Genomic DNA, 25,176 nt, shown 5'->3' with positions numbered 1-25,176 from the left:
TTCAGCTTGCTGTCGATGAGTGTCAGTTTAACAGGAAATACCAGAATTAGTGCTAGTTGGCTTGCTTGATGACACCAGCAGAGAGGGCAAGGACCAAATGGGCCATGGTGAGCAAACTCTCCTCTTGTGCCCATGCCAGGTCAGGTTGAGGAACGCTATGTGTGTGCCGTGAATACCTGAAGGATTTCAGTTTCCAGAGCTGGCACCTCACCAGTACAGATTCATGAACATCAGAAAATTTGGGATGGTGGAGGAGGAGATAAGAATCTGCTTCCCATCCCAATATCTTGGCTGATAAAAGGTTATTCTTTTCTGATCTTCTAGTCTTTGGCAAAGGTGCATATAAAAGTTGTGGCAGTCTAGCTCCTGCCACAGCTGTACATATATGTTTTGTTTGAAAAGTTTCACTCTATCTGTAAACTCATTCACACTTGGGTTCTTTTTATTGCAGTTCACCTTGAATTTGTATTGAAAAACCTGTGTTTAGACATTGGTGTTGCCTTCATCTTGAAGATGAATGGTGAGGTTTAAGTATGTTTGTTATCCCAGGGAATCCTCCAGGGTTTTCTTTTAGGAGTCTTCCCATGCCAAGAAGATTTGTATATTGCACCCTTCAGAGCACACATGCTTCCAGAGCTGGAGCTCTTAAGAAGCTGATTTGGAGATCTAAGACAATGACTACAGATTTTTGACATGATTATGATTGTAGAGTTCATGCATGCCTTAGTTCTGTGCTGTTGGACATTTATGCACTTCCCCATGTCTAACCCCTGTCCAGTCTCTCACATACTGCAGGTGTTCTGTAACAATGCTAGCGTCCCCCTGTGACTGGGAGGGTGTCCCCCCTATAAGGTTATGATGTTGCTTTGTGAAGGTTGAGAGCAGAGTTGAAAACTGTGTGAAACTTTAATCCCCTAAATTATCATAGTTACCTCTTTGTTGGTACTCAAGCCAAACATTTACATGGACCATGGATTGAATTATTTTTGTATGGCTCAAGGCTGAGGTACATGGACAGAATGGGATAGGGGAGGCTTGCAGTGCTGCTGCCCATGGACTTTTTCTGTGGATAAAGGACTTTTAGAGATGTCAGTCTGGTTCCATTCATCACTAAAGAAATTGAGAAGGGAATTAAAAAAGTTAAGAATTCCAGCTGTTAAAATTGATATTCTTTTACACACAGATTATGTCTTGGGTCTCCACCAAATTGTACTGAACTATGGTGCATCTGTCATTGGGAATGGGTTTGTGACTGACCTAATGTGGTGGCATTCCAGAAGAAGGATTGTTCTTGCGAATCTTTTAGCAAACAGTGTAAATAGTGTTACTTTATGAAAATTAGCCAAGTAATAGTTTAGTCTTAGTTAATAATTACCTTATTTTTAAAGTACTGTAGCTGTTCCATTATTGTAAAACTGATCCTTGAGAAACTGGTGCTGATGTGAAACAGAATCCTTTTTGACATATATTATTTCTGGAATCGATGACCAAAGAAGTCATGAAGTGCTATGTTACAAAGGCAGTTGTACTTCACAGTTTTAGCAGTAAGCGTTAAGGAGTTCATACTATGAACATTTTGCATTACCACAAATGTGACTTCCTAACTACGTGTTTTGTGAGTAAGATCTAATGCCTGTCACGTTCGCCAGCAGAAAACTGTAGATGTTGAGCTCATTATTGCTGTTGCTCAGATGCTGGAGTAATGATCTAGCAAGGCCATTAGAGTTTGAGAGAGACAGAAAATTTCAGTACTGGGGCTTGCTTAATTAAGGAATTTGCATGTTCATACATGATATTCAGTTTTTTCCTCAATACTTTGTGGATACTGGTAGTTTAAGTGCACCTTTTTTTGTAACGTCAAATGCATGGACACACAGGCTATGTCTACAGGGGGATAAAAGTTGCATGGCTGCAGCTGGCTTGGGTCAGCTGACCTGAGCTCGTGGGGCTTGGGCTGTGGGGCTAAAAATTGTTGAGTAGAGGCTTGGGCTGGAGCTCGAGCACTGGGACCCTCAACCCTCACAGGGTCCAGAGCTTAGGCTCCATACCAAGCCCGAATGGATACACAGAGATTTTTTCAGCCTCGGAGCCTGCGTCCACTGACTCAGGCCAGCTGCTGGTTTTTTTTTTTTTTTTTTTAAATCCTCGTGTAAACATGCTTACTGGCATTTCTCTTGAGCCAGATTGGGCGTGGCAGGAACCATTTGAAAGTGGAATTGGGGAGCCTGTGAGGAAAAAGCCTAAAAACTTGCAGAGGGTGAACTGTGGAAATACCTATATCTTTAGGGCTTCTTCCAAAGTGCACTGCTTAGAGCTGAGTGCACAGGGAATAAACCAACGCTTTCCAGGACACCCTCAGAGGGGCTTACCTGGGATACTGGGCCCTCACAGTCTCCTGACATTGTTTACTTCTCTCTTAACTTGACTCTGGACTCTTCCGCGCAAGCCCCCCCCCCCCCCCCGATTTGCTATATTGCCCTTGGTGGTTGTTACTCCTTCCTTCCATCCCCTCTCCTAACATTGTCACTCCTCATTGCCCCTGTTACACTGCTCATCCTCCTTTCATCCTTCTCTGACCCTCAGTTCTCCTTCTCTCCACTCACTCCTCTTTTACTCAAACTTTTCCTTTTCCCCACTTGAAACCCAAATGTTCCAGCCAAAATCCCCTAAAACAAGGGCTTTTTTTAATCAATACAATTAAAATATATAAGCAAATGTGACACACAAAGCATGGAATTCACCTGCTATGGGCCTGCACCTGCCTTGATTGCTTTGCTTGTACATTGTCTCCTTATCTTGTATCTTTTGTCATTTTAGCTTGTAAGTGTTCTAGGGGTGAGGGATAGCACAGTGGTTTGAACATTGACCTGCTAAACCCAGGGTTGTGAGTTCGATCCTTGAGGGTGCCATTTAGGGATCTGGGGATTGGTCCTGCTTTGAGCAGGGGGTTGGACTAGATGACCTCCTGAGGTCCCTTCCAACCCTGATATTCTATGATTCTGTGACGGGGCTGTCTTACTACAGTTGAACCTTGCTTTTTATAAACACCAATCTTGTTATAAACCATTTTCCCGATGAGGAAAAAAAGTTGTATAGTGAAAGTGATGACTAAGAACAAACCAACACCCTTTTGTGTTCCAATGCCTTTCATACACTGGAAATCACAGTGTTTTGAAAGACAAGAAGAAAGCAAGGCAGTGCACTATATTGCACTTACGTACCATACCTACTGTAATTTTGAGATGTTCAATTTTATGATCTTTTTGATTTTTATGGACTCAATCCCCATTTAGTTAATAAAATAGGAGATGTGCATAACACAGAATGTGGAATTTCCCTCTGTGGTTCTTGCATCAAGTCCATAACTTTTGATTGACTAGAGCATATCTTTTTAAAAAGTCACACATTTAGGAACAAAGAACGCTGGCCATGTTGATCGGGTGGAGGACTCTATCCTGGAAAAGGGCTGGGGGGTTCATGGTGGATAACCAACTGAACACCAGTTCATAGTGCAGTGCTGTGGCCAAAAGGGCTGTGATCCTTAGATGCATAAACAGGGGAATCTTGAGTAGGAGTAAAGAGGTTATTTTACTCCTGTATTTGGTACTGTTTATGCTGCTGGAATACTGTCTGGACACAATTCAAGAAGGATGCTGATAAATCTAAGGATTTGGAGAAGAGCCACGAAAATGATTAAAAGGTTCAAAAACATGTCCTGTAGTGGAAGACTCAAGGAACTCAGTCTGTTTAATGACAGGTTTCAGAGTAGCAGCCGTGTTAGTCTGTATCCGCAAAAAGAAAAGGAGTACTTGTGGCACCTTAGAGACTAAATTGGTTAGTCTCTAAGGTGCCACAAGTATTCCTTTTCAATCTATTTAGGTTATCAAAGAAAGGTTAAATGGTGACTTGATCACAGTCTATAAGTACCTACATGAGGAACAGAAATCTGATAAGAAGACTCTTCAAACTAGCAGAGAAGGGTATAACACAATCCAATGGCTGGAAGTTGAAGCTAGACAAATTGACTGGAAGTAATGTGTAAATTTTTTAACAGTGAGAGTAATTAACCATTGGAACAATTTACCAATGGTCATGGTGGATTCACCACCACTGGATAGCCTTAAATCTAGATTGGATGCTTTTTTAAAAGATATGTTCTGGTTCCATCAGGAATTAAGTCAGTGAAATCTTATGACCTGTATTAATATAGGAGGTCAGACTAGGTGATCACAGTGATCATTACTGGCCTTCTCTATTAAGTTTTTCCAGTGGTCATCACTTAACCTCATTGTTACAAAATTGTGCCTTAGGAATTTGAAGTTCTCTAGTTTCAGCTTCCAGCCATTGGATCTTGTTCTGTCTTTGTCTGCTAAATTAGAATCCTTTGCTATCAAATTGTCTCCCTGCTTAGGTATTTATGGACCAAAGATCAGGTCACCTTTTAACCTTCTCTTTCATAAACTGAATAGCAAAGGCAGTCATGGGCTCCTAGAAGAATAAATAGAAGCCTTGATCATTAAACTCCTTACCACAGAGCATAAATCTCATGGTTACTGGCTAGGTGAATGCTCTGATGCATTGACTGTACTTTGAAATAGAAATACTGCCAACTTGTTTTAATATTGACTAATTTAAAAAAATCTAGTATCTGACAGAGAACCATTAAGACAGTATGTCCTGATTTTTTTTCAGTTCCTCACCTTTTCTTTTTAGAAGGGTTTCTGTGCTCCACAGTACATGGTTTTTGTTGGCGTCCCATGAAACCCTTTTCCACTTGGTTCTCAAAAACTCAGTTAGATTCCAGAATTCGTCACTAGGGTACCTTTATTTGGCATACAGCAACACTATGGTCAAGCTGGCCAGGCTTGAACATGGGCTGGATGCAAGGTACATCACAAATCTAAAGTTACACAGCGAAACTTTTTTCCTTATATACATGTTTACTAACCTCTTCATTCCTGACTATACATTGCATCACGTGCTTCGTGACTCGCTTATTTATGTCTCTGGAACCAGTCCCTGTACAGCAGTGACTCTCAAACTTTTTTACTGGTGACCTCTTTCACATAGCAAGCCTCTGAATGCGACCCCCTCTTATGAATTAAAAACACTTTTTTTATATATATATTTAACACCATTATAAATGCTGGAGGCGAAGCGGGGTTTGGGGTGGAGGCTGACAGCTCACGACTCCCCATGTCATAACCTCATGACACCCTGAGGGGTCCCGACCCCTAGTTTGAGAACCCCTGCTGTACAGCATGCTCTGTCCCTGTGCTGTTCATGTATAAACTGATCTCTACATTCCAGGTTTATTTTGTCCATTGTCCCTAGTACCAAGTATGCTGCTTATCTTAGCTAGACTGACTCCAGAATAATGCCTGTTACATGCTTATTTAAAACTTAGTCTTCCATTCATCTTCCCAGTCATGCTTACTGAGAAATGAGGTCAAGTTACTCATGTCAAGTTAGGCCTACGGTTTTATAAGAGTCTTTTCAGCAGTGGAGACACAACACCAATTGCTGTCAAATGCATAAAATAAAATGAAAAATAATTAAAAGTTAACTGTTTTCCTTTTCTGCAACTCTAGGTGTTGCAGTTAACTCGTGGGTACAGAACTTCCAGTGAGAAGTGTAATTCTTCAAGTTATTGGTGTCCTTTAGCAACACCTTCTGTACAGTAAAAGGGGTATATAAATCTAGCATGGCTTTAAACCATGTTCACGTGGGTCAATTTCCATTCTTCTTGTAGATGTGTTTGGTTTCCATTACATTATAATCTTTTGTAGTTCTTAGTGTGACTCTGTCAACTTATTTTCTGTTTCTTGATGACTTCTGATGTGTCTGGCGTAATAGCTATGGATCAACTTATATTAATTTATCCTCCCATGATTGTCTGATGTTTTGTTAAAAGAAAAGGAGTACTTGTGGCACCTTAGAGACTAACCAATTTATTGAAACTTAGTAGTCTTTTGTCTATGTTTGCAGGGTTGAAAAGATACTTCCCTCTACTCTTTTTATTTATGGCAGCTCACAATAGATTGGAGACATGGCAGACACTTCCATCTGCTGTAGAATTGACCATACCAGATTAGACCAGTGTTCCATCAAGTCACTGTCATGCCTTTGACAGTAGCTTATACCTGATCTTTTTTTAAGGAAGACAAAGTAAAGCACAATACACCAGATCAGCCTGTAACATGATGCTTGGGCTTTGATTACCTCTCTCTTGGCACGTATAACTACAAATGTTATTGGCTGTAAAATTACCTAGCCCTTGATGCTCTGATGCTACTGTCCGTCAACCAGTGCTGTACTTTTCCAATGAAACAGTTCTAGGAAGTAGTTGATGAATCAAAGGTTTCAGAGTAACAGCCGTGTTAGTCTGTATTCGCAAAAAGAAAAGGAGTACTTGTGACACCTTAGAGACTAACCAATTTATTTGAGCATAAGCTTTCGTGATGAAGTGAGCTGTAGCTCATGAAAGCTTATGATGAATCAAAGGTAACTGTTAGTTTAAAGGGAGACAATGAGGTTGATTGAGGGGAGATCTCAGCTGCCTTGTAAGTGGCTGTAAAGATGTCCATTTCCCTTTATAACTTTACAAGTTTTGTGACACTCTTTAATTAAATGTTAAGTTCAAAGTGAAATAGATTTATCCTTTTGCAAACAGGAGTGATGCTAAAATATCCTATTGTTCTCTTACTTTGTTTTAATTTCTCACCTTAATGGGAGGAGAAAAACCTCTTCTCTCTCTAGCATTCTTATTTCCCTTGCATCTGCATGTTTCAGGGAATAACGAGCAAGAGTTTTTACTAAAATTATTTGCAGTAGAATGCTGAGTGGCATATACTTCTGCCTTCTGTTTCTCCTTGCAAATTAACAAATAAAAACTGCAGTATCAATGAATGATTCTTGTTTTAAAATGGCCTACTCAGTATGAGCATTGTTTTTGTTTTGTTTTGTTTTTTTAATCTTCATAGAATAGTTACTTATATATACAAGAGACATTGTAGCCAGATGCTTGGCTGATCAGCATAATTCTATTGTAGAAATAGAAAGCTGCTAAACATAGAGCACAGGCAGTGACCAGTATTAGTCCTTTCCTTCCATGCATGTTGTTGTCACTGCCTTTCATTCCTTCTAGACATAAAACATGTGCAGTCCCAGAGAGGTTTGTTGGGAAAAGTACGATTTTAGTCCTTCCAGTTGGCTATGAATTGGCAATAGCTGGCATTTGTAGCGTAAGATTCCAGCCAGTGAAAACTGACACTGACCAAGAAAATTCAGCTAGTTCTTTTCCAGAAGAACGGTGATACTGTTCTGGGAGGGATCTTGGAAATTAGGGGAGGGGGAGCTAACCAGATGATTTGAAAGGTGTGTTGATATTCAAAATTCTGATGTAGGCATTGCCAGTTATGAATCCTGAAACTGCTGTATTAAACATCTCCCTGGTTTTAATCCCTGGGATTGCCCTCTTTGATACTATAATATCCATTTTATTTTTTTTCACTATTTTAACTCGGCCACACTTTTATTTATAGCATATGAGGAGTTAAGCAAAACAGTTTCATTAGCTATCATGCTGCACTGGAATCATAACAATATTTTTGTAACCACTGTAGCTAGGAGTCTTCTGGTGTTCGTTATATTCAGCAGTTCATAACTTTGCTATGAATTTGCTTCAAGAGAGAAAAATAATTTTTGATTCCTTTCTGCTTCTCCCTTTTTATTTTTACACAATATTGAAGGTGGCTTATTCTTTAATATGCATATATGCCCTTTGATATGGGACCATTAGTTATTTGTAAACAAGGCCAAGATTTTTTTTCTTTTTAATTCTTACAAATCAGAATACATTTCACAGTGGGTTTTTAAGACAACATTTCCTAATGTCTGACAGTTTTTATCTAAGTATCAATAGTAATGTTACTTTTTATTTTTATCCTGTGCCCCAAGCCACTGAATTAAGCTTTGCAGTAACTTAATATTATTCTCTTGTTGGAGGATTTTTGTAACACCATATGTCAGTGAGTCAGTGTTGTGCATCTAGTCCGTTAAAGAAAAAGAGTTGAAATGAGGCTCCCCTGAGCAATGTCAGATGTAAATGAATCTCAGAGCATTACTCAGTTCCAGGAGGAGAGATGCTCTGTGGATTTTTGCATAGACTGCCTACAAGTATCTGGCCTTATCAAAACATACCAACTAAATCTGTTTTAAGTCATGTTCTTGCACTCTGCATTACTGCCTCTTGGAGCTCAACTGTGCTCCTTGGGAACAGGAAACAAGTGGATTATACAGAGCTTTAACTAAACTAAGATTTTGTAGAATTCAGAGAAACATGCACCTCAATTACCTGAATAGAAGTATTAGCTGGGTATGTCAGACTGGCTGTTATGGTGTAAGGGCACCCCTAACTCAGCTCATCTTTTTATTTCCCATCTTGACTTTCCCTTCTTATATAGGCCCCGCTTTTCACTGCTGCTAGCACAAAAGGGCTTGATCAGTTCAGGGGATATCTTCCTCTTCCCAACAAGTATTGTTTGAAAGAAGCCTTGTGAGCCAGGGATATTCCACTTTCTTTAATAATAAAAAATAAGTAAAACCTTTATTGTAGATGTATATAACTATGTATATTCACACTGTGACAGTGTTGGGTCCATTCTGATTGCCAGGCTATAGTGTGTTTCTCTTTTTCCTGGTTTTAGTTGAAGAGGAAATTTTAAAAAGTTGACACTTGGAAATCTTTGGACTGTTTTGAACAGTCTGGGACTGTTTTGTGATCGTAACAAGGAGCTTGTTTTTGTTCACAGATACTCAGAAAGAAGCCTTACAAAGTGTGTTGGGATCACCATAGAGACCAGGCCTGATTACTGCTTGAAGCGACACCTGAGTGACATGTTGTCATACGGCTGCACAAGGTTGGAGATTGGAGTGCAAAGTGTCTATGAGGACGTGGCCAGAGATACCAACAGGTGAGAAGAATATTTCAGAGTAAAGCTCAATGTGACTGCTTATTGTTTGTCTTGTGGAGTACTCTATAAGGCACCTGGAAACAAATACTTCAGAGTGCCAGCCTAATTCTGGCACAATTTGATAAAGATATTCCTGTTCCATAAGTATTTTATAGTGCTGGGTACTGTCTTTTATAGCTCTATAAATATATGCATGCTTGTAAGGTAAGTAGGATGTGTCCAAACAAACATCAGAGTCCTTGTCCTGAGAAATTTACAATTCAAAGACTTGAGTAGGTACATGGTACATTAAAATCTGTACAAAATAATCTAAAGAGGTACCATATGTTCAGGAAGTATGGCATTAGGTCATGGTGGTCATTCCTGAAGGATTTTAAAGAAGAGACAGGGCACTTGGCACATACAGAGTGTGAGGCAGGTCAGGTATGTGTTTATAATCGGCACTCATCGCAGTCTATTTTATAGCCAGAAATTAAACCCGTTGATTCTTGAATCAGGATCATTCTACATATACAGTACTTTCAGAGGCTGGGAAGTGTACAAGTAAGAACTTCTTGACAACTTCTTTGTGGCCCTGGATCAGTGACGACAAAATCACTGCCAAAGCACCTAGAATGCTACGGTTCATATTCTTGTAACCTGCTGGGGAGAAATGTGCTTCATACTGTTGCAGAACTGGGGATCCTGTTAACTTCAGAACACTTTTGTTTTTGGAGATTTATATAAAGCTTACCTTCACCCTTATCCCGCACACCAGTTATTTACCTAAGATCTTTAATAAACCAATGGCATAAGTAATTACAGAGGAATGGGAATATGGTTTGAGTGGCTTAAAAAAACTACCTTTTACCAAACTTAGAGGTAATAATTGTGCAGTAATTGAAAATGTCAGACATTTTCTTGTGGAGACTTGACATTTGAGTCTGAAGCTAGTTTCCCTCCCAAAGATTAGTCTTATTGTGGCTGATGCATGAAGGTCCAGAATTTCATTGCTACATGAGTACCAGATTCAATGGCTGACCGGATGACCAAAGCTGTAATGTTCAAGAATAACTTTAGCCTATCGAGCAAACCAAGCAGTCAAGTAAACTAAAAAACTAACCCTTACACAGCACTTTTCAATCTTAGATGTCAGAGCTTTACAAAGATAAATAGCAATGTATTGTACTTAAAAAAAAAAAAAAAAAAAAAGTAGCCATGTCACCTGATTCTTAGCTCAGGTACATTCATTAATGCTGATTTCTGCCACAGTCTTCAAGCTTATCAAGCCCACTTATCCCTGTTTTTCTACAGACTCTTTCACAGCTGTTGTGCCTACTCAGAGATGGATCTTTCAAAGTCAGTATCCCTGTTATCCACCTCTGATCGGTTTTTAGTTCCCATCCAATTTTGTCCATCAGATGAAATGATTTTTTGCAGCATCTCTAAATTGCATGTCACTGCTGTTTTGAAAGTTTTCCAGTGAAACTGCAAATGGAGTTTCTGTTGCTGGCCCTGAAGAAGAGGAGTGTAATAGGTAGCTGTTTCTTTTATACAGAAGGAACCTTTTTTTTAAGATTAGCTTTTTAAAGCTTTTGGCACTTTTGAAGATGCTTGCAATATGCCTAAAAGGTTCTGTGCTCTATTGTAGTCCACTCATGCAGACATCTCCTCCCCCCACAACTTCCATGTTTTAAAATATCCCTTCAGCTCTCTAAAACAATGAATTGAAGTCTAATTTTTGAGCTGATTGATGGTCATGCTAGTCTCTCCTAAGGTGGTTCTGGTTTACTTCCATTCTTCTTTTAGCATGTAGGGGTGAATTTTTGTTTTAAATGTTCATATTTTGCTTGTAGCTAAATGTCAGATTACAACCAATTAGGCTAAATGTTTGGAAATTACTTTTCCATTATGTAGTGTGAGTCATTAGTGGGGCTGTTTGAGTGTTTCCAATTGCCGCAAGGCAGAAGAATATTCACAGATAAGTCCAGGCATCAAGTAGTTGAGTTATTGATGCAGCTCAGATCCCTCCTCTAATAAGGAAACGAAATGACTCTCTTTTGCCTCCCCGCAACCTGCTCAAAGTGCCATATAATTTCGCCATAGAACAGATTTATAAAAACATCACAATATTTTACTAATAAAGTAAAACCACAGTCATAAAACTAGACACAAAAATATAAATGAGGGGAATCTTATGTAGTGGAGGGAAAAGAAAAGGCCCTAAATATAAGGGGAACAGTTCTTTGGTGATGGGGGTGCATTGATGGGGGTGGTGGTTGTGAGGGTGGGGGCTAAGATGGATATCTAGATGGAGTGAGTACCACACTGGAAGGATTGCAATTTGTGAAGTTGTGTAGGTTTTTTTAACCAGTTTTTCTTCTTTCCAGGGGACACACAGTGAAGGCTGTGTGTGAGTCATTTCACGTAGCCAAGGATGCAGGGTTTAAAGTGGTGGCACACATGATGCCTGATTTGCCGAACATGGGGCTTGAAAGAGATATTGACCAGTTTGTTGTAAGTATGGCTTAAAATAACCCTGCTTTTGTTTTGCCTTAGTGGATCTAACACTCCTGTTTTGTGGCTTTGCTAGTGGTTATCTTACAGGCCAGACTTTCTTCTTTAGGACATGTACTTTAAAATTCAGGTGAAGAGGAAGGATGAGGAAGATTTGTTGAACTACTTCATCCAGAAAATGTTATCCCTTCCTTGTGAAAGACTGAATCACTAAGGTCTCTGTGGAAGGTGAAACACAATGTTGCCTTTCTGACATTCATTAAGGCTTTTACTTTTTTGCAAGGTGGTTTTCTTTCTTTGGATTTAAAATTGTATACATATTGGAAGCAAAAGCATCTTGTCTAGAAAGCAGTTACACAATAGTATGTGTGTACAGAGCATATAGGGTTTCTTCTTCGCCCCAGTGCTATTCAGTGTCTTCATCAAAGATTTGAAAGAAAATATAAAATCATTGCTGGTAAAGTTAGCAGATAACACAAAAATTGGCAGAGTAGTAAATAATGTTGGAAACCGCAATCTGAATCACATGGAAAACTGGAAAAAGAAAAGGAGTACTTGTGGCACCTTAGAGACTAACCAATTTATTTGAGCATAAGGTTTCGTGAGCTACAGCTCACTTCATCGGATGCATACTGTGGAAAGTGTAGAAGATCTTTTTATATACACACAAAGCATGAAAAAATACCTCCTCCCACCCTGCTCTCCTGCTGGTAATAGCTTATCTGAAGTGATCACTCTCCTTACAATGTGTATGATAATCAAGTTGGGCCATTTCCAGCACAAATCCAGGTTTTCTCTCACACCCCCCCCCCCCCGGGCCTAATAACATCAGCCACACTATCAGAGGCTCGTTCACCTGCACATCCACCAATGTGATCTATGCCATCATGTGCCAGCAATGCCCCTCTGCCATGTACATTGGTCAAACTGGACAGTCTCTACGTAAAAGAATAAATGGACACAAATCAGATGTCAAGAATTATAACATCCATAAACCAGTCGGAGAACACTTCAGTCTTTCTGGTCACGCGATTACAGACATGAAAGTTGCTATATTACAACAAAAAAACTTCAAATCCAGACTCCAGCGAGAGACTGTTGAATTGGAATTCATTTGCAAATTGGATACAATTAACTTAGGCTTGAATAGAGACTGGGAGTGGCTAAGTCATTATGCAAGGTAACCTATTTCCCCTATTTCCACAGTATGCATCCGATGAAGTGAGCTGTAGCTCACGAAAGCTTATGCTCAAATAAATTGGTTAGTCTCTAAGGTGCCACAAGTACTCCTTTTCTTTTTGCGAATACAGACTAACGGTTGTTACGCTGAAACCTATGGAAAACTGGGTTTACTTGAACAACATATGTTTTAATACAGCCAAATGCAAAGTCATACATCTAGGCACAAAGAATATTAGGTCACACTTATAGGATGGGGTGAACTGGATTTTTGGAAAGCCGTGACTCAGAATAATGACTCTGTGGTCATGGTGCATAACCAACTGAGCATGAGCTCACAGTGTGGTGTCCTGGCTAAGAAAACAAATACATTGGATGCATAAACAGCAGAACATTGAGTACAAGTATGGAGGAGCTGCTACCACTGTTCCTGGAATACTGTGTCCAGCTGTAATGTCAACATTTCAAAAAGGATGTTGATGAATTGGAAAGGGTTCAGAAAAGAGCTACAAGAATGATTCTGACATCTGGAAAACCTGCCTTCCAGTGGGAGACTAAAGAAAATCAGTCAATTCAGTTTATCCAAGAGAAGATTGAGGTGATTTGATCAGTCTATAAGTGCATGGGAGGAGAATTCTGCTAGCAGAGGGCTTTTTAATTTAGCAGACAGGCATAATAAGAGCCAGTAAAATAAATGAATTCAGACTTAAAAGATGTGCAGGTTTTAAAAAGAGAAAGTACATTGGTGCAGCTTACTTAGGTATGTGATAGATTCTTCATCACTTGAATTCTTTAAATCAAGAATGGATGTTTCTTTCTGAAAGAGAGCCTCTAGCTCAACCACAATATATGGATTGGATACAGGAATCATTGGGTGAAATTCTTTGGTTTTTTTTTATGCAGGAGGTCAGCAGAGATGAGCGTTCTGGTCCAAGGTGGGAGGAGGGAGATTTTATTTTTTCTTCCAGTGCCTCTCTTCTTGGTGGTACAGGTGGCTATGGAGGGGTCCAAGCAGCAACACCCTGAGGCTACCCCTTCTGATAAGGGAAACAAGCAGCACAACCTTCCAGGGAGAAAGTTTTTTCTTCCTCTTCCCTCCAGTTCAACTTCCGTCCAGTTCAGGAACTCTGGTTCTCGAACTGTTAGGCCCTCCTGGCCAAATATGCTAAATTTATGGATTTTAGAGACAAACTTCCTGCTGAGGATAACACCTTCTTCCAGGCTTTAGTTGATGAGGGCAGATTGATGGCCAAAACTTCCCTCCATGTTATGGTGGATGCGGTAGATACTGTATTGAAGGGGGATGGCTATAGTCAGTGTTATGAGGAGAGACTCTTGGTTTTAATCATCAGGTTTCCCATGAGAGATGCAGATTACCAATTAAGATCTGCCCTTTGACACAATCAATTTCACAAGACCACGGATGAGTCTCTCCGTTCCTTCAAGGACTCAAGGAAAACGTTACGCTCACTTGGTATCTATACACTTGCCCCCAAGAGAAAACAATACAGATTGGGTATAAGGTGAGACCACCTCCTCAGCCATTCTATCACCAAAGTCCTCAGGATCCACCATGTAAGAGACAGGATTTATAGATCCAGGAACCCAGCCTCTACATCATCTCCTGCCACTTTGTACTCTGACCCCCACGCAAAGAGTTTTTTAATGAGACTGTCGAGACCTGCATTTCTTTATTGATGCCTTTTCATTCCCCTCCTCAGATATTTGGAGGCTGCCGTACTCAATTTTCCAAAAACTGGAGGGCCCTAATGACTGACATATGGGTACCAGAAGTTATTCACAGAGGCTATTTCATCCAGTTTCTGGCAAAACTCCTATCCACAGAACCCCTTCCTGGTTCCTTTTTAGGGACCACTCTCACAAGGACATTCTACACCAGGAGGTGGACTCTCATCTTTTCAGGGGAGCCATAGAAAAGGATCTACCTCAACATCAACGGAAGGGATTCTATTCCCCTTACTTCCTGATCCGCAAGAAGAATGCAGGGTGGAAGCCAGTTCTCGACCAATGACAACTGAATTGTTAATCCAAACGCTAGAATGCTGCATGATTTCCTCTGCATCAGTCATTTCCTTCTTACAGGAGGGCACAGGGTTCACGGCTCTTGACATGAGAGTCACGCTTTCCCGTAGTCATTCACCCAGCCCACAGGATGATCTGTAAGTTTCATAGAATCATAGAATATCAGGGTTGGAAGGGACCTCAGGAGGTCCTCTAGTCCAACCCCCTGCTCAAAAGCAGGACCCATACCCAATTAAATCATCCCAGCCAGGGCTTTGTCAAGCCTGACCTTAAAAACTTCTAGGGAAGGAGATTCCACCACCTCCCTAGGCAACGCATTCCAGTGTTTCACCACCCTCCTAGTGAAAAAGTTTTTCCTAATATCCACCTGAACCTCCCCCACTGCAACTTGAGACCATTACTCCTTGTCCTGTCCTCTTCCACCACTGAGAATAGTCTAGAACCATCCTCTCTGGAACTACCTCTCAGGTAGTTGAAAGCAGCTATCAAATCCCCCCTCATTCTTCTCTTCTGCAGGCTAAACAATCCCAGCTCCCTCAGCCTCTCCTCATAAGTCATGTGTTCCAGACCCCTAATCATTTTTGTTGCCCTTCGCTGGACTCTCTCCAATTTATCCACATCCTTCTTGTAGTGTGGGGCCCAAAACTGGACACAGTACTCCAGATGAGGCCTCACCAATGTCGAATAGAGGGGGACGATCACGTCCCTCGATCTGCTCGCTATGCCCCTACTTATACATCCCAAAATGCCATTGGCCTTCTTGGCAACAAGGGCACACTGCTGACTCATATCCAGCTTCTCGTCCACTGTCACCCCTAGGTCCTTTTCCGCAGAACTGCTGCCTAGCCATTCGGTCCCTAGTCTGTAGCTGTGCATTGGGTTCTTCCGTCCTAAGTGCAGAACCCTGCACTTATCCTTACTGAATCCCATCAGATTTCTTTTGGCCCAGTCCTCCAATTTGTCTAGGTCCCTCTGTATGCTATCCCTGCCCTCCAGTGTATCTACCACTCCTCCCAGTTTAGTATCATCCGCAAATTTGCTGAGAGTGCAATCCACACCATCCTCCAGATCATTTATGAAGATATTGAACAAAACCGGCCCCAGGACCGACCCCTGGGGCACTCCACTTGACACCGGCTGCCAACTAGACATGGAGCCATTGATCACTACCCGTTGAGCCCGACAATCTAGCCAACTTTCTACCCACCTTATAGTGCATTTATCCAGCCCATACTTCCTTAACTTGCTGACAAGAATACTGTCCTTTGATCAAAACCATTACCAATTCAGGGTCCTTCCTTTTAGACTGACCACAGCATCTAGGGTCTTTACAAAGATTTTTTTTTTTCAGTGGTGGCAGTTTGGATGAAAAGAGGGATTGACAGTTTTCTCATACCTCAACTGTTGGCTACTGCCAAGCAACTCCTATGAAGAAGTCCAGTAGGCAACCTGTGTTTTGTTCAGGTTTCTGCCTCCCCTGGCTGCCTGCATCAACCACAAAAAATCCATGCTGACCCCCACGAGGTACACACTCACAGAGGCAACACTTGGATTTGATCACAGCAACAGCATATTTGCCTCTTGAGATTTCAGGCCATTAGTTCTCTCATGTACCAAGTCCGTGTCAGACCCCGGACATCGATCAGAACTTGTTTTGCCCTCGTTCGCACATGGCCCCATGCGCACACGTGACGCCATTTGCCATTATCGTCTACAGCCTGGCTTCTCTACATCTACTCATCAGAGAAGGGCAGCAGGGTGACAGTTTCGGTCAAAGTTTTGGACTCTCGTCTGGTGGATGAAACCGGAGATGATTCAGGTGGGGATCCCTTGCCTCATGCTGACTCCCAAGGCAACCATCATTACTGATACCTTTGTGATGCTGACATACTAGCTCAAATCAAAGCCATACGCCAATTCACTTGTGTGAATATATCAACGAGATATTGAGTGGGCTTGGAGGCATAGGACTATTGACTTGCATGTGGATATCAAAGAAATATTATTTTTGTCTTCACTTACCTATACCCTGTTTACTATTGCATTACATTATGTATACCCTGTACTTAATTAACTCTAGAGCAAAGGTGTATTTACTTGATGTTTAAACTTCATGAAAACTAATGAAAGATTGTTTGGATTGCCATAACTAAATGCATTATGTATGTATCTGTAATTGGATTGCCCATCCAACGGGATTGGAGCCATGGAACTTGAAATGAAGAAGCATGGTAACTTCAAAGCATAGGTCACTGGGTTTGACAATGGGAAATCCACAGACCCAGTCTGTGTTTAGTCAACAAAGGAAGAGCCCATGCTGAGATGGAAACTCTTGCCAGATTGCTTTCTGGGAAAAATAGCTATAAGGGGATGATCCTGTATCTCTGGGTTGATGGATTCCAATAGGGTAGAATACTGAGCGATTAGACAGAGATCCCAAGAGCTATTATACCTAACCCTAAGAAATTTATGGAAAACTAGGAGATTACTACATCTCTGCTATCGTATTGGATTTACAAACTTTGACTCACCTGTTAATGTATTTTACTTGCTTTAACCTCTCAGTAACTCATTTCTTTTCTTTAGTTAATAAACTTTTAGTTAGTTTACTAGAGAAATTGGCTGTTAGTGTTATCTTTAGTGTGAAAACAAGAGTATCCATTGACTGGGATAAATGACCAACCCTTTTGGGGTTGGGAGTAACCTAATGGGAGGTGATTTTTGGTTTTAATAACCTTTAATCACAAAGTCTAGTTTGTCTGGGTGGCAAGATGCACTTGAGAGCCTAAGGGGACTGTTTCTGACTCCGTGGTAAGACTAATACAGTAATTCCAGAGTACACATCTGTTGCTGGCTTGGTGAAATCTGATTATAGAATATACTACCAGTTTGAGGTGTCTGCCCTGTTTTCTGACCATCTGACCTGAGATTGGCACACTCAGTTGTGAGCTACTCTAGACAGTGTGACATCCTCCCTCTTAGCTTGGGGAACTCACGTGGGCGACTGTACAGCACTTGGCATCTGAACCTGCAGGAGTTCAGAATGGACATCAGTTTACTAGAACTCAGAACAGTCCGTCAAGCCTTATGTCTTCCTCCCACTCAGACGATCCAGACATGTCCAAATGTCAGACCACATGAGACAATTGTATTTTGTAGAAAGAAGCAGGATTGAATGAGACTCTTACCTCTTTGCATGGAGACAGTCACGCTCTGAAATGGGTGCATCAGCCAGTGCATAACCCTATCAACAGCATACTCACCAGTGCCGCAGAACTCCCTAGCAGGCAGCCTAAGCAGACATTTTTCCACAAATGGGAGATTCATAATTCAGCTCTCAACATCTTTGCCCAATAAGGAGAGCTGGCCTTGGACCTTTTTACCTCTCAGGCAAACAAGCAACTTTCCCAGTACTGCTCCAGAGCAGCCCTGGAAAAGGGCTCAATGGGAGATGCCCTTCTAATGTCATGGAAGGATCTCCTCTAGTCACATGCTCTATGGCCCATCTGTCTATGAAGATGGCCTTCTAATAACTATAGTATCAGCCAGAAGAGACAGTGAGCTAGAGTCACTCATGGCACACACACCATATGCTGTCTTCCACTACAAATAAAGCTGTGGGACAACAGTATTACATTCAGCTAACATGTCTCTGTCCTTGCACTCATGCCTGTTTGAGTGCTGCTTGTTAATCTCCCATGTGTGGATGCACGTAGGGACCATCACTCGAAGAAGACCTGGAGGTTACTAATCTATAACTGGAGGTTCTTTGAGGCATGTGGTCCCTTTCTGTATTCCACTATCTGTCCTCTGTCCCGTCTGCTGTAGATTGTTTGGTCTGCGGTAAGAATAGAGACTGGAGAGGTGTTGGCCCTCACCACCCTTCAGTTCGGAGTGCAAGGATAGCTACGATGCATATTCAGACCAGCAGACACGTCGTGAAAAATTCCAGATGAAGCACATGGCGTGCATGCGTACCCGCATGTGGGATATAGACAGGAACCACACATTTAGAAGAACCTCCCGTTAAAGGTGAGTAACCTCCATTTCCCAGTGACTGAAAGAGGAACAATGAACATGCCTTCAGGAAGATATCTAAGCACCTTGCTCGTGTCACCAATGGAGGTATTAACTATAGTAACTTCTCCTAGGAAAGTAATGAGTTACTGGTAGTCCCACTGGTGAATTAAGGATATTGGATGTTTCTGCAATTTGAGCTGGTAATTATACTTGTAAGTATAACACCCCAACTATCCCTACTATTCCATCAGTGTTTCCTTCTTTTGAAGTGTTGCCTGTCGTTCTCAGCCAGTAGTCTGGAGGCCTTTATATTATAAACACCTGTGTGGTGGTGGTTTTAAAAGTATTTTTCGATATTCCCATTTTCTTGTGAGACAAACTGTTTTCCTTAAGAATTTCTGAATATTTTCTATTTTAACTTTAATGCATTGACTAAACTGGGAAGGCTCTGGCTTTTTGCCTTTTTTTCCCACTATGGCAAACTGTAATATCTTTAAAATGTTTTTTAGACAAAAATGATATACAAGACTTATTTTTCCTTCATTGCTTTTTCTCATTTTCTATCCAGGTTCTTATACTGGTGCCTGTCACCAGAATATGTTAATAAAATACTACTACAAACACTTTTTGTTTGTTCTTTTCCCCCCACTGCATAATGTGAATAATTTTAAGAGTGATCCTGTTTTCCTCCCATCACATCCATGTCATCATGCCAGGAATTCCAGGAGATATACACACACTGGTTGTTCTTGTTGGCAAGTGTAAATGTAATAGCTAAGACCAACAACCCCCAGAGCCTACCCTAGCAGTGGAACTGATACAATAATTAGAATAATAGCTGGAATAAATCAAGCAGTCAGCAGGAATAAATGGGCTTCTTACCAGAGCAGACACCTCATTCTGTGGAATGCGATTAAACACTCAGCTTCTCCTTTGTAGCACAAGAGAGATGAGTTGATGGGAGGGGTAAATGAATGGGGGAATCATGAATCACACTTGCCAACACGTATACTGAACAGAACTTAAGGTTTAAGCAAAAGATTTAGGAGTCTGAAGTATTCGGAATTGTATTTCTGGGAATTTCTCATTCTGCTGTTTTGTGAGCTACTGAGTAGAAACTGACTGTAATTTAGCAGACTCTGTCCATACTAATATGACTAATTGTAGTTCAGCTAGTATAATTTTATGGAACTAAACAAAATGCAGCCATTGTAAGTATGTTCTCAGGCTGTTAAAATGTCATTGCCTGATGTATATTACAGAGATGTGCAAGTTAAACTTCCTTTCTTAATGGAACTTTTCTGCAAACAATCTGCAGATATATTCCCATTTTAACATTATATTTTATCTTTCCACTTGATGCTTTTATGTTCTGTGGTTGAATTGTGCCGTAGGCTAGCGGTCTGATGTAGTACAGATGTTTTGTGGTGCTTCCACCACTGAAGAGAGAAGAGGAGTTAATCCCAAGTAATGAGGTGGGAGGTATATGATTATCCTGTGAAATGCTATTATTATAACTTTTTAGCTGCAGACAAACTTCTAATTATTTTTTCCAAAGAGCTTACAGTTCCCACAAGGTACCTGAAATTCATAAATAATTAAAAGTATTAGGGCTCTCAATTAATTGCAGTTAACTCAGGCAATTAACTCAAAACAAATTATCTTGATTAAAAAAATAGTGATTAATCACACTGTTAATAATAGAATACCAATTGAAAATTATAAATATTTTTGGATGTTTTTCTACATTTTCAAATATATTTATTTCACTTGCAACACAGAATACAAAGTGTACAATGCTTTATATTATCTTAGATTAAAAGTATTTGCTCTGTAAAAAATATAAACAAAATGTGACAAAGTTCCTCCTCTACCTTGGTGGGTCCTGCACTTATTGGCGAATTTTGCTCGCCTCAGAGAGTCACAGTAGCCCTCAGTTTCGTGGCTCAAATCTGCTGTTCGCTCAGATAACCACATCACTGGCCAGCATGGGGAAAAGGAAGGAGAACAATCCACGCAGTCTCTGCTGGTCCACCTAGTGGTTCAGGGGACAGGCCAGGGACCTTCCCCTCTGGTGGGACCCACAGTCCAAGTCAACTCCTCCTGTATCCAATAGGGAGTTGAGGGGGTGGGGGGAACCCGGACCCACCCTCTACTCCAGGTTCCAGCCCAGGGCCCTGTGGATCACAGCTGTCAATAGTGTTTTGTGTAACACCTGTGTGACAGCTACAACTCCCTGGGGCTACTTCCCCATGGCCTCCTCCCATCACCTTCTGTATCCTCGCCACAGGACCTTCCTCTTGATGCCAGATAGCGTTTGTACTCCTCAGTCCTCCAGCAGCACACCCTCTCACTCTCAGCTCCTTGTGTGCACCTCACTAACTGGAGTGAGAGCCTTTTTAAACCAGGTGTCCTGATTATGCTTAATTAATTCTAGCAGCCTAATTAGCCTGCCTGCCTTAATTAGTTCTAGGAAGTTCCTGAGTGTTCTGGAATAGTCCCTGTTAGTTTACCCAGGGAAAAGGGACCTGCTTAACCTGGAACTAATGTATCTATCTTCGACCATTCTTTTGTAGCCATCTGACCTGACCCTGTCACCAAAAGAAATAGTATTTTTTAGTTCACCTCAGACAAATAATGTCATTCAATCTCTTTATTGTGAAAGTGCAATTTACAAATACAGATTATTTTTTTTGTTACATAACTGCACTCAAAACAAAACAATGTAAAACTTTGGAGCCTACAGGTCCACTCAGTCCTACTTCTTGTTCAGTCAATAACTAAGACAAACAAGTTTGTTTGCATTTACGGGAGATAAGGCTGCCTGCTTCTTATTCACAATGTCACCTGAAAGTGAGAACAGGCATTCATATGGCATTTTTATGGCCGGCGTCGCAAGGTATTTATGTGGCAGATATGCTAAACATTCGTATGCCTCTTCATGCTTTGGCCACAATTCCAGAGGATATGCTTCCATACTGATGATGCTTGTTTAAAAAAAAATGCGTTAATCAAATTTGTTACAATTCTCTCCCAAGGAATTCAGTATGTCTCCTGCTCTGTGGTTTTACCCACATGTTATGTTCATGTTATGGCAGTCTTGTTATGGCAGTTCATGTTATGGCAGTCTTGACCCAACACATGTTCGATTTAAGAACACTTCTCCTGCAGATTTGACAAATGCAAAGAAGGTACCAATGTGAGATTTCTAAAGATAGCTACAGCACTCAACCCAAGGTTTAAGAATCTGAAGTGCCTTCCAAAATCTGATAGGGCCGAGGTGTGGAACATGTTTTCAGAAGTCTTAAAAGACCAGCCCTCCAAGGCAAAACCAACAGAATTCGAACCACCAAAAGAAAATCTGTTGGTGGCAGCTGACTCAGATGATGAAAACGAACATGCATCAGTCCGCACAGTTTTGGATAGTTATCGAGCAGAACTTGTCATAGTATGGATGCATGTCCTCTGGAATGGTGGTCGAAGCATGAAGGGGCATACAAATGTTTTGTATATATGACACGTAAATACCTTGCAATGCTGGCTACAACAGAGCCATGCAAACGCTTGTTCTCCCTTTCAGGTGACATAAATAAGAAGGCAGCAGTATCTTCTGCACATGTAAACAAAACTTGTTTTGCTTTAGTGCTTGGCTAAACAAGAAGTAGGACTGAGTGGACTTGTAGGCTCTAAAGTTTTACATTGTTTATTTTTGAGTGCAGGTATATAAAACAAAATTCTACATTTGGAAGTTGCATTTCATGATAGAGATTGAACTGCAGTATTTGAGGTGAAATGAAAAATACTATTTTATTTTTTACAGTGCAAATATTTGTAATAAAATAATAGTATAAAGTGTACAGTGTACACTTTGTATTCGGTGTTGTAATTGAAATTAATATATTTGAAAATGTAGAGAACATCCCAAAGTATATAATAAATGGTATTCTATTATTGTTTAACAGTGTAATTAAAACTCCGAATAATTGAGATTTAAAAAAAATCTTGCATTTAATTTTTTTTAATAATTTGACAGCCCTAAAAAGAATATAGGTCTCCATCAGAAGCCTTGACACAATTAATAAAAGATTGCTAAACCAGCTAATAAACTTTGATTTTATTGTTTTGGGGACTTGGATTACTGGTGCGTTAACTGTAGGTTCTAAAACTTTTGGTAGGGAAAAAGGTTTCCTTTTTAAATTGTACTAAACATCCCTTCATTGAAACATTCTTGGCAGGTGGTACACATTACAGCTGAAAGGTTTTTGTCTCTCTTCCATGCACACATCTTCAAAGACAGAACAGAAGGTGTTTAATGACCTGTCTTTCAAAAATAGTTACTGGAGCTTTATTCAAAGACTTAGTAAACTTCAGAAATAGTGATCACTGCAAATTGCAAATAATTGCAGTCATGAACAATGAACAATATAATGGTAATTTTTGTTAAGTCTATTGACACTAAGGAAGTAGGTATTTTTAGAACCTTTTTTCTGAGGTAATTGAGTTTCTATTTCTTTACAGATGAAATCCTGGATATAGAGCTAGTGTGTACGCACACTTTTTCATCTTTCCATGTTGTGTGCATGTAACCCCCAATGTCTGTACGTAAATCAACTTGCATGTGCTCAGTGGGTATCTGCTGCAACTCTGAGAATACTTTGGCCAAAAAAAAAAGCTATATTCTCCATGGCTACACACATGTGGCACTGGAAGTAACTCCATCTTCCTCTAAAGTACAGGCCCCCTACCTGTTGATATACATTAAGAGAATAGCTGAATCAGTAGAAGGAACTTATAAACCTGACTTAGTCTGCTGTATGGTGGGTGAAGCGCTGTCCATAGGTACACAATCCATAATGTGATATCCACGTAGAAAGCTGTGCTATTGCTACGTTAAGGTTTCATGGTTAAAATCAGTCAGGAAATACAAAAGATTAAGGTTCCAATAATATTATTTTGGCTACCTTGTATGGCCCTTGTGTTGAGGTGTACATTTTACTATATAAAGTGTAAATAAGTGATTTTGTCACACTTAGAATCATAGAATATCAGGGTTGGAAGGGACCTTAGGAGATCATTTAGTCCAACCCCCAGCTCAAAGCAGGACCAATCCCCAACTAAATCATCCCAGCCAGGGCTTTGTCAAGCCTGACCTTAAAAACCTCAAAGGAAGGAGATTCCACCACCTCCCTAGGTAACGTATTCCAGGGGTTCACCACCCTCCTAGTGAAAAAGTTTTTCCTAATATCCAACCTGAACCTCCCCAACTGCAACTTGAGACCATTGCTCCTTGTTCTGTCATCTGCTACCACTGAGAACAGTCTAGAGCCATCCTCTTTGGAACCCCCTTTCAGGTAGTTGAAAGCAGCTATCATATCCCCCAGTTCTCTCAGCCTCTCCTCATAACTCTTGCTCCAGCCCCCTAATCATTTTTGTTGCCCTCCGCTGGACTCTTTCCAATTTTTCCACATCCTTCTTGTAGTGTGGGGCCCAAAACTGGACACAGTACTCCAGATGAGGCCTCACCAATGTCGAATAGAGGGGAACGATCACGTTCCTCAGTCTGCTGGCAATGCCCCTATGTATACATCCCAAAATGCCATTAGTCTTCTTGGCAACAAGGGCACACTGTTCACTCATATCCAGCTTCTCGTCCACTGTAACCCCTAGGTCCTTTTCTGCAGAACTGCTGCCTAGCCATTTGGTCCCTAGTCTGTAGTGGTGCATGGAATTCTTCCGTCCGAAGTGCAGGACTCTGCACTTGTCCTTGTTGAACCTCATCAGATTTCTTTTGGCCCAGTCCTCCAATTTGTCTAGGTCCCTCTGTATCCTATCCCTACCCTCCTCCCAGTTTCTACCTCTCCTCCCAGTTGAGTGTTATCTGCAAACTTGCTGAGGGTGCAATCCACACCATCCTCCAGATCATTAATGAAGATATTGAACAAAACCGGCCCCAGGACTGACCCTTGGGGCACTCTGCTTGATACCAGCTGCCAGCTAGACATGGAGCCATTGGTCACTACCCGTTGAGCCCAACAATCTAGCCAGCTTTCTATCCACCTTATAGTCCATTCATCCAACCCGTACTACTTTAACTTGCTGGCAAGAATACTGTGGGAGACAGTGTCAAAAGCTTTGCTAAAAATCAAGGAATAACACGTCCACTACTTTCCCCTCATCCACAGAGCCAGTTATGTTGTCATAGAAGGCAATTAGATTAGTCAGACATGACTTGCCCTTGGTGAATCCATGCTGACTGTTCCTGATCACTTTCCTCTCCTTTAAGTGCTTCAGAATTGATTCCTTGAGCAGCTGCTCCAGGATTTTTCCACGGACTGAGGTGAGGCTGGCTGGCCTGTAGTTCCCCGGATCCTCCTCCTTCCCTTTTTTTTAAAGATGGGCACTACATTAGCCTTTTTCCATTCTTCCAGGACCTCCCCCGCTCACCATAAGTTTTCAAAGATAA

The 25,176-nt window shown here is 40.9% G+C and overlaps 1 protein-coding gene across 1 annotated transcript in view; it reads left to right on the top strand.

Moving 5' to 3' along the window:
• ELP3 (elongator acetyltransferase complex subunit 3) overlaps positions 1-25,176 on the top strand; it is a 136,237-nt gene that overhangs the window by 43,810 nt on the left and 67,251 nt on the right. The window contains exons 8-9 of the mRNA XM_048845832.2: positions 8,814-8,975; positions 11,345-11,471. Coding sequence (XP_048701789.2) covers positions 8,814-8,975; positions 11,345-11,471 — 289 coding nt within the window. The remainder of the gene's footprint in view (positions 1-8,813; positions 8,976-11,344; positions 11,472-25,176) is intronic.

Source organism: Caretta caretta, chromosome 3 (assembly GCF_965140235.1).
Source record: "Caretta caretta isolate rCarCar2 chromosome 3, rCarCar1.hap1, whole genome shotgun sequence".
In the NCBI taxonomy this organism is placed as follows: Eukaryota; Metazoa; Chordata; order Testudines; family Cheloniidae; genus Caretta; species Caretta caretta.
This window is presented reverse-complemented; position numbering and strand designations above follow the sequence as displayed.